Raw genomic sequence first — 10541 nt, 5'->3', positions numbered from 1 at the left:
CATATATATATGTTATATGTATATATATATATATATATATATATATATATATTATATGTATATATAAAATATATATATATATATATATATATATATATATATATATATATATATATATATATATATACATATATATATGTATGTATGTATGTATACATACATACATACATACATATATATATATATATATATATATATATATATATATATATATATATATTTCTATATAAAATATTGAACAAAAACTGTAAGGAACTAAGAAAGAAAGCCATGGATGACTGGGTAAATTATAGGTTGCATGGGAATAAAACAGCTATTTCTGTCTTAAAACATCTTAACAGTTGTATGACTATTTAATTATATTTTCTAGGAAGATATTGTTGACAATAATTAAGCACACCCACGGAGTCTTAAAAATGCAAATACAAAAATATTCAATATCAAATTGAAATAAAATAATTTTTTTGCACTAGTAATCAGCCAACTGATCTTAAAACAAGACATTTATTGCTTGTTGACCCAAAACATGAGCAAACTAAGCAGCTGCAGAATTCCTGAAATTTTAACACTGATCATAGATCTAGAATTTATATTGATTTTTATTGTTAATTTGCTATTAAATTTGAGGTAATGGTTTAGTAGTGCGCATACGTGTGTGAAAAGTAAACACCAAACATTATTCACTGTCAAAGATTTGCGCACTCACATCAGCCTCACTATGCGTTCAATGTAAACCTCTAAAAGCGTGATAATATGATAAATAATATTTGGGTGGCTGTGAGTTGATCAAGTAGATTAACTTTTATTTTTGACGCCTCGATGCAGTACTCTGAAAATGAGCCTCAGTGGGTTCATATAAATACTAGTAGAGGTGAACCTGCTCTGCAAGAATGTCTTCCAAATGGTCCAGTTTGAGTTAAAGGCAGCACATGTGATCTGTGCCGAGGTAAACCACAGAGACACCACAACACACGAGGCAGCGCTCAGCGGTGTGAACTGTTGCTGTGCGGACCTGATTTTTACCAGCTGGCATTTTTGAACAATGTTGTCTGAATATGTTATTACATCTGGATGAAATCACATTCCACAGTGTAACTGTGGTTGTTAAACAGGTGCTGGAAAATATAAAAATCCATAGAAGTGAGAATAACATCTGACCCTGTTTGGTTCTAATTCAGTGATACCTCAATGCTTCAGGTCAGGCCTGGGTTTGGACTGAGACATTAATGTTTTTAATGCTGCTGTTCCTGACCTTTATCCCGGTCATACAGCAGATCCTCTGTGGAGTAAGGACTGCCATCATGTGACCCTGGAGGACAGGCTGGTGAGGGACAAGGAGACAGGCTAGAGCAGCTGCTGGACCGCCCCGGGGCGGAAGGAGTCTGGGTGTCCACGCTGCGAGAACTACTACTCCGCTGCTGGGGAGGGAAGGGTGCCCGACGCCCGTCTGGAACCTCCAGAGACTGCAGAGCAGCAGGGGATGGAAACAGAATGTGAATGAGCTCTGAGACACAACGATCTGACAGACACAGGACAGAAGCAGCTCAACAGGGACGAACCTTGAGCTCGTCCTTCTCTCCGTTGTCTTTGATGAAGACTTTCTCCAGCTCATGGTTGATGCCCTCCATGCTGCTGGGCACCCTGGAGATGGAGGGCTTTGGCACCGTGATGTTGGACAGCGGCATCTGGGCCGACTTCGACATGGAAAACTGCTGCAGTAAACACACACACGTACACACGCATATGCACATTTCCTTTAATATTTTAAGTAAGACTCCTGGTATTGTTGAGTCAATTCAGGTTTTATATATATGTTGACCATAATTGATAAATCATGATATATGATTAATGGTTTCAACCCCATGCGGCACAATAAACAAAATGAATGAAGTGAAGCTCCAGGTACTGGTGCAGGTACCTCAATGTAGCAGGCTGCTGTGCAGGTATGGCTGTTACAGCTGGACAGGAAGGAAGCTGCTCTTCCACTGAGGGAGGAAGGCTGCTCTTCTTCCTCTGGATCACCTTCCTGTCTCCTGGATTCCAGCTGCTGATCCTGTGAGCAGAATACATGAAAATCAGATGTTTGGACAAACTGGTGGTTTAGCCGCACTCACTTGACAGGCCCACTTGTTTATGGACTACTACACTGAATGATTTGTAAGGAGCAACATGATGCATTATAGAATGTTTGGTTTGGAACCTATAATGCAGTGGAAATTAACATACACTTAAAACATGTAGAACCTTTTTTCTCTAACATTGAATCAGATGAAATCTCTTCTACTTTATTGATCTCAGAGAGAAATAAATGTAGTTTTAACTCGTATTAATTCAAATTCTTCAAAGAGTTATTCTAGATAGTGATGGCTGTTGGTAGATCTACTGTAGCAGTCTATATTACAGTGAAGTTGTCTGTTTTGCCATCACAGTCTCGTGAAGAAAATGATCAGGGTTGTCCATAATGTTCTTGATTTTATGAAGAATCATTTTCTGCACCATCATATTCAGAGGTTCCAAAGTCGTCCTCATAACAGAACCAGAACAGAACTAGAACAGAACCAGCCTTCTTTATCAGGCTGTTGAGCCTTTTTAGGTCCCCGGTTCTGATGCTGCTGCCTCAACAGATGATGGGAGAAAAGATGAAACTCTCAACAGACTTATAGAAGATCTGCAGCATCTTGCTGCAAACCTTGAAGGATCTTAGCTTCCATAAGAAGTCCAGTCTGTTCTGTTCCTTCTAGACGCTTCACTGTTACTCAGGTACCCTGAGAGACAAAAACCAAACCTTTTGGACCAGTGCTCATTATACTGAGTAAAACTAACACAAAAATATTTTGTAAAAGTCTTTTTTAGTTATAGAAACATCACATTAAGTAATAAATGAAAAGAGCTATGGTAAACATTTTTGAAAAAAAAAAAAAAAAAAAAAAAAAAATAATAAAATTATTAGAGAATCCATCTATCTGCTGTGTATACCCACATATCCATGGCTGATCAGCGGCAGCAGGGCCCACTGCTTGTCCTGCTGAGCACCGCCTCCTGGCGCAGGAGAAACAACAACCTTTTCACAGAGCCTGTCTCCCCCACCCATTCTGCTGTCAGATGATGCCAAACCAGATCAACACCATAAACACAGGAGTGGACACACAGGAGCATTCCACAACATGCATGGAGCAGCTGTAACCAATGGAAACCGGTCAAAAATACACACCAGGCCAGTTGACTGTTCTGAGATCAGATTCAGAACATACAGGGGACTGATCCCAAAATGGACCTAAGTTTAATTAATTAATTCATTCTTTTTTATTTAATTTTCCTTTGGGATCAATAACGTATTTTTAAATTAAGTTGTATTGAATTGATGGTGCAATTTCAAAGGCAACAGGGCCTGGCCTTGTTGTATAACTGGTCCTGAAAATACTGCTCTGTTTCTTTAAATCTCCTGTAGGCTTCATGCTCTTCAGCTGTCAGGAGCGTTGTTGGTAGCTATCAACTACATTTAGCTTCACTTCTGTGTGACGTTACAGTAGTTACACCTGTCGCAATAAGCAATAAATCAATTACTTGCACCCATCCATCCATTTTCTATACACCCTTGTCCCTTAGTGAGGTTGGGGAGGGCTGCTGGTGCCTATCTCCAGCTAACGTTCCGGGCGAGAGGCGGGGTCACCCTGGACAGGTCACCAGTCTGTCGCAGGGCAACACAGAGAGACAGGACAAACAACCACACACACACACACACACACACACACACACACACACACACACACACACACACACACACACACACACACACACACACCTAGGGAAAATTTGGAGAAGCCAATCAACCTGACACCATGATTACTTGTATGATATATCAAATATATTAAAACAAGCTCAGATTTTTAAAATAGATTTTTAATTTCCATTTAAATTTTTTTTCTCCTTTCTTTCTACCAAAAACTGGACAACAAAAATTTTTAATGTTGTGCTTTGGTCTCAACTAGCCACTTTTTTCAATGCACAATTTTGTTTACAGACTAAAGCATCCATTTTATTTGTTGTTTCTGTTGTNTTTGTTCTGTTTATTTATTTTGCATATTTAAAATGTCTTGCAGTTCCAGTGTTAAATGTTCATGAGAATTTAAAGATTATTGATCTATGATAAAGTGTTCTTGCATTATAACGCCATTACCATTATGCTACTTGGTCTCAAACAACAATATTGTGATTATTGTTTATCACAATAACTTCTGGGATATTTATTATCCAGTTAAATTTGTTACAGTAACAGACCCATAGTTATCCTCCAGAAACCCTATTTAAAGTTTAAAATTACTTTCACAGTACTTGTGACAGGTATATCACTGATACTTGGGACTTAAATAAACCCATTTATTGTTCAGATAGAACATGTCAGATGGGAATGATGTATGCGTACATCTTAAAAAGAAATCTGATCACATTAGTTTTTTAAATAAATCTTTATTTCTGAGTTTTAGTTTTTGAAAATGTAGTCAAAGGAAAATCTAAATAATGTTTAAAAGTTTATCTGTGCACTAGTGCGTTACAAAATGTAACTATATTCCAGCTCAGAATGAATATCCTTTGTTCCTTTGTCTGTGAGTAAAACTAGACTAAAACAAATTTTGGTTTTAGTCTAGTTTACATTTGACAGAAATGTGACTGAAACTAAAATCCCAAAAATTGTTGTCAAAAGCCTCCAGACTAGACCAGTGCTGTAAGTATTAACACTGTTTTGAAGACATGTTCTGTGGTCTGAGAACATGTCTGGGTGATGTTGAAGTTTGGACACAGATGGGAGTCCTGAGTGGACGATGTCCCTCAGAACCATCTAGTGAGTCGAAAGTGGCTTAAATAATGGTACACCGACTGCAGATTTCTGGCCAATCTTTAAAAACTTAACCTGCCAATTCTGAATTTGGCTGATATCATTTTTTTGTTTGAAAAGCTAAATATAGTGACAAAGCTGCCAAGTTTGTAACAGTGTGGTTATTATTGTCAACCGCGCTCATGCAGACATGACCTGGTGGGTGAGTCAGTCAGTCAGCCCTCTCTCACTACAGACCAATAGGGGACAGAAACTGATTTTCAGACGTTTGCTGAAGTAAAGAAGATCGGTTTCACATGTTAGCATTGGCCAATCGCTAGTCTTCCAAAATTAAAGAAATTTTGATCTAATGACATTAGTAGATGGCCACTAATCTCAAGTGGCCATCACAAAACCATGATCTCAGTACTATGGACTAAAACAGTGGAGGGTTTCCCAAAGGAAATCTGCTAAGCCTGTTGGTAGCTAAGGCCACAGATGTTTCCTTGACGTTTCAACCCAGCGGCCCATTATGGGGTTAAATAATGTTAAAAGCTACAAAATTCAGCAGGCATCATATGTTCAATGTATCAACTATAAACCTTGTTTCATCTATCTTTACTGTCACTGTACTGGAGTATAAAAACTTATTAAAATTCTTATTAAAATAAACAAACAGCGCTAAACAAACCGTCTTACTTATAATACACCGGAGGAAACTCTGCAATGCATGTACGTATGTGTGTGTGTGTATGTGTATGTGAGCAAGGCAGCTTACAAACCTGATCCCATTGCACCGGTTCTGTCAGCAGGTACGGGTCAAAACTACCATGACATTAAAACAATTCTCTAAAACAATCTCTGGCATTTAGAAAAAGGAAAGCATTGGTGTGAACCTGAACTGAGTAAAAACAGGAAACATTTAGTCACATTTCATGTAAGACTGAGGAAATGAGTGTAAATATCTAGGTTTAAGTGTACTGTTCCACTTTTCTCTTCTACCTACTCGGTTTATTTCACCCACAGTAAGAAGAGTTAAAAGCTGGGTCACCAAATGTCCACCAGGTGTCACTGTTTCCATTGCAGATAAACAACAGAAATAGATTTAAAGCAGACTTCTATCTTTGCTTCTATGACATCTTTGGAAGGTTCAGGGTTAGGAACCTGAGTGTGAAAGTTCCTCTAGAGGTCAGTTTTTATCCCAGCTGTCACTGTGTGTTTCTATGACTACAGGAACTCCCAAAGAACATCTATACCAGGCACCGTGTTCAGACCTGTCCTCCTCCGTCAGTCCTGACACTGACCCTCTTCTCTCCAGAAACAGAACGCATGCAGGATTTATCAATAAAGGCAGAGTGTGTAACGGTTGTAAGATGATCTGTGGATGTGGGCCACAGAACCAGTTCCACTGCAGGCACTGCACCAACTGCTGCTGCTCACGTTTCAGATCACTGGCTCAGATTGAAGATCTCTCCCTCCACTTTCTGTCAGATCCTTGACATTTCAACTCAGGAACACATTTTGATGGACAGCAGCAAATGGGGGAAATAACAGCTTAGCAGAACGGGTGCTGTCACTGTCTGGTGTAATGACTGCTGAGACTAAAGCCTACTGATTGAGCAGGAAGAAGAACCAGAAATCTACCCGACACTTCAACCAGATCAGATTCACAGCTTTCCCAGAGGTTTGACAAAGAGATTCTAACTTTGGATGATTTGGTCCCAAATATACCACAGAATGTTCACAAACGATGCACCACCCTGCACAAGAAGTATTTTTTAAGCCCTTCATTCTAAATAGACTGCAACATTACCTATAATTTCAGAGGAAAACATCAAGTCAAGTCAATATTTTTTGTGAAAACAACATAAGGTTTGGAATTTATTTTGATGTATTGCTAGAAACACAATCAATATAATATAGGGACAGCTGAAACCAGAAGTTTACATACAAGACAGGGTTTCCCCCAGAAAACTTGCTAAGCCCGGTGGTCGGGGTGTCGAGTCGGTCCACCGGTGGTCCACCGTGTTTTGTATTAAAAGATGTTAAGTTGACAGGAAATGTAAAAGTATTACTGTGTAATTATATGTTATGGGAAAAGACTCTCGAGTAAAATGCTATTTAAACCCACAACTAGTCTGAAAACAACAAATTTGCACTTCTGTTTAATCCAAAATAAGTCAGCAGCTCCATCAGGCCCCCAAGGGCTTCAGGGGGCCTGATGGAGCAGGGCATTTCAAGGTGCTTTACATAATTAAAGAAAAAAAAAAAAAGAACAGCATGTGACATTGAAATGCGCAACAAACAGGAGATTTAATTCAATGCTGCTAATGTGGCTTTAGTAACTCTTCCATTTCGTGTCTGTTGAGTTTTTAATAAGCGTCACAGAAACTATTCTGGTTGGTCGAGTTTATGGGACGAGTTTCTCAGATCTCCGTGCGGCGGCGCATATTAACTCCAAGTAGACAACACATTTGATATGGTTTGATGCATCGTGTAACCGGAAAAATAATACTAAAAATAATAATAAAACAATATAAAATCAGCGTGATGCGTGACTCCGAGGAGAGCGTTAAAGCTCCTCACCGGGCTGAACCTGCATGATCAGGTTAGCGCTGCTCATTATCCACAAACGCTCCGGCCAACCGGGACCACAGACATAATCTTTACAGGGAAGACAGACACAGAGCCACACGCTGGGCAGCGTGTTGAGATGTAAACACCGCATATAATTGTTCGTTCACAAAGATAAATCATTCTCACTGCTCCACAACGCACCTCTGAATTCGCTACAAGTTATTCCTGCGGTTCACATTGAGCTGCGCAACCAGAGCTAACGCGGCGGGTTTTAAACTCTTACCTAGAGTTCTCCAATAGACTATAATCCCTCACAGTGGGTTGAAGTAAATATCCAAACAGGTCAGCCTGTGTCCAGTTTGAGTGAAAGGAGGTGCACGCAATCCCGCTGAGGTAAAGCAGCGGCAGCGCGAGGCAAAGCGCAGAGGCGCCAGCTGTGTGATTGGTCCGCGTGCTGTCGGCTTTAAATGCATAAACTATAAACCTATCTATTATAAACCTACCCTTTAGGAATAAATCGGCTTTGCTAGTGAAATGCTAAGAGCAAAAGAGACGCTTGCAGCTCGGCTCTAAAAAACAAACAAAAAAAAAATGATTTTTTTTTTCCTTTCCTAGAAACGTAAACAAGCTAAGCTTAGCCTGGCGGCGGGGCTAGTAAAGCATGGCGGGCCGCCAGGCTTATAATATACTGGGGGAAACCAAGCAAGATAAAAAGGCATCCGTCTTTTTTTCTCACAGAGTTAAATCTGAGAAAATGTTTCTTTTTTAGGTCAGTTAGAATTATCTAAATTATTTATATTTGATAAAGGCCACAATAAGAGAAAGAATCTATTACAGACTTTTTTTTTTATTAATGTCTTCAAAATCTTTGAATTCAAGTCCACTCACGGAAGGGATGAAAGAAAAAAAAACTTTTAAAAAATATTTGTGATTTCTTTTTAGAAAAGAAAGTAAAGTTATATCAAAATTGAAAATTGGAATTGGCAGGAAGAACATTGGAGATATTATTTGTAAGCCATATCACCAGGTTGTCAAGATTCAAACTGTCAAGCTGGGGGCTAGTTGCTTTAACAAACTATGAGTTTTAAGTTGTAGAAGTTTTTATAGTTTTTATGTAATTTCTCTCTACGTCACACAGGAGATGGAAAAGCGTTCTGAAATTGTTCAAACTGTTTCTAGTTTTTAAATACCTGACAGAAATGTGTGAAGTTTATTGTTTGCCACGGGTCTGACTAGCTGCCATGTTTTTCATCAGTTCAGATTTCTGATTAAAAATAGCTTTTGGCAACAGAGAAATAGTTGTTTCCAATTAGTCTGCAAATGATTCCATCACAGCAGTGGTGTCCAAAGTATGACCGGGCCCATACAATTTGTGTTCGGCCCCCCTATAGCAGTTCAAGTATGGTTAAGATGTTGCCCTCCAGCAAATGGAGCCGATATAGATGGACACATTTTCTAATGTTTCAGGATTACATTTTGTATCTTCTTGAATGGAGAATGTTAGCAACACAGCTGAAGCTACATTCACACGGCAGGCAAATGCAACGCAAATCTAGTCTGAACAACCGGATTCCAATCTTTAACTCAAAATATCCAATCTTTGTCATTTTCATATCCTGAGCTGCACCAGACACATATCTAATTGTTTTCAAATGTCAAAGTGTCTGCAGTCTAAACGGTCATGTCGCATTTTATCCGACTTTTATGTCGTCGAAACAAGGCAGGGGGAAATCCAGAAGTAAATTGTAAGTATGAAATGATGGAATCAGTCTGTATGTAGGATCACAATCCCTTCACTCCTGGCTTTGACGACATATCTGAATAGGTTCCTCTACAGAAGTTGCAGTCAATTCTCCACTAAAGGCCGCTGATATTAGTTGTGCTTTCATTTTGTTAGCTTCCCTCATGTTATGATCTTGGGACTATATTGTTGACTCTCCTTACAGAATAACTTTAAAATCCATCTATGAATGTCTTCCATAAACAGAGCGCTGCTGTGTGATGTCAACGTTATTTTTTTGTGCATGCAGTTTGGTTTTGGGATGAAAACCATTCACACAGATGTCTGATTGTGGTCGCATGGTTCAGGCATATGAATGACCATGAAAAAAAAATCTAATTCCAGTAAAAAAAACTGATTTAAGCATTAAGACCTGCTGTGTGAATGTAGCCTATGTATTTCTCTTTTATTAGTCATGCTTACCAAGTAAACCACCTTCTATGGTATAAAATGCTCATCTAATAACACTGCTAACTTTCTGTTATCTGACCTTTTCTGCCCTGTATCTCCTGCTCCACATCAGTAAACCACTGCGGCAGCTCTGCTCCTCCCTGCAGCTCTGTAACGCCATAACATGCATGTCCACACATGGACTGAGCTGTCATCTGGCACAGCCGCATTGTTTCCTTTGCTGCAGGAGGCAAAGAAGAGCCAGCTCGGGCACAGCTTGCCATAAACTGCAGCTGCTCAGGCCACTGAAAGGAGGGGAAGTGGATGCTCAAGAGTGAGATAGTGTTATCTGCCACCTCCGTGTTGCTACTAGGCATCAGGGTTCTGTAGCCGAGCGAGACTGGTAGGATTGGGCTGAATGCAGAGCCATATGCCATCACAAGTTCAATCTTTCTACAAAAAAACAATTACAACGGTATTATTTCTGTAAGGAAGCTCTTTCATGTCGTACTTTGTCATTGAGGAACAATATGCCCACTGCTGTATTTCAGATGCTATTTAAGTAGTTGGTCATATTTGTTTGTACCTGCTCCCTCTGCATCTTAAAAGCAACTAAAAACATCGACTTACAATTCACAATGTGTCTTACCCTACAGCCTGTACTACTGGGCCTGCTGGGTGGTTGTAGTTCTGGAATATCCTGGGATGTCCAGGGAGAACCAACACACCCACACACCGGGAGAACATGCTCACTTCATGCAGCACATCATTGTGACACTCCCATAATGATATTTTTTTTTCACTGAGGAAAAAATTTAATTTTTGTCTTTAAAAGTTGCTCAAGTTTGAACTGGGGAAGAATTAAAGTTAACTTTGAAGTTAAAGTTTCTCTCTGAGCTTAGGTGATGTGTCTGTTTTATTGTTTTGATTTCTGCCCTTGTAAGCTGATTAAATTATATATATATATATATATATATATAT

The 10541-nt window shown here is 39.2% G+C and overlaps 1 protein-coding gene across 4 annotated transcripts in view; it reads right to left on the bottom strand.

Annotated features, from left to right (window-relative positions):
• Positions 1-10541, bottom strand: part of glcci1a (glucocorticoid induced 1a) — a 25257-nt gene that overhangs the window by 5272 nt on the left and 9444 nt on the right. Inside the window, exons 1-4 of one of the 4 annotated variants that reach the window (XM_015020496.1) lie at positions 10210-10358; positions 1919-2053; positions 1560-1712; positions 1253-1463 (exon numbers count right to left, since the gene is read on the bottom strand). In XM_015020496.1, the coding sequence (XP_014875982.1) occupies positions 1253-1463; positions 1560-1703 (355 nt within the window). In that variant the 5' untranslated portion in view covers positions 1704-1712; positions 1919-2053; positions 10210-10358. Of the gene's footprint in view, positions 1-1252; positions 1464-1559; positions 1713-1918; positions 2054-2980; positions 3547-10209; positions 10359-10541 lie in introns of those variants that run through there. The other 3 variants (XM_015020494.1, XM_015020492.1, XM_015020495.1) reach the window with 3 other exon arrangements.

This window comes from Poecilia latipinna, unplaced genomic scaffold (genome assembly GCF_001443285.1).
Source record: "Poecilia latipinna isolate Pla-1442-1.1 unplaced genomic scaffold, P_latipinna-1.0 Scaffold2595, whole genome shotgun sequence".
Lineage (NCBI taxonomy): Eukaryota > Metazoa > Chordata > Actinopteri > Cyprinodontiformes > Poeciliidae > Poecilia > Poecilia latipinna.
This window is presented reverse-complemented; position numbering and strand designations above follow the sequence as displayed.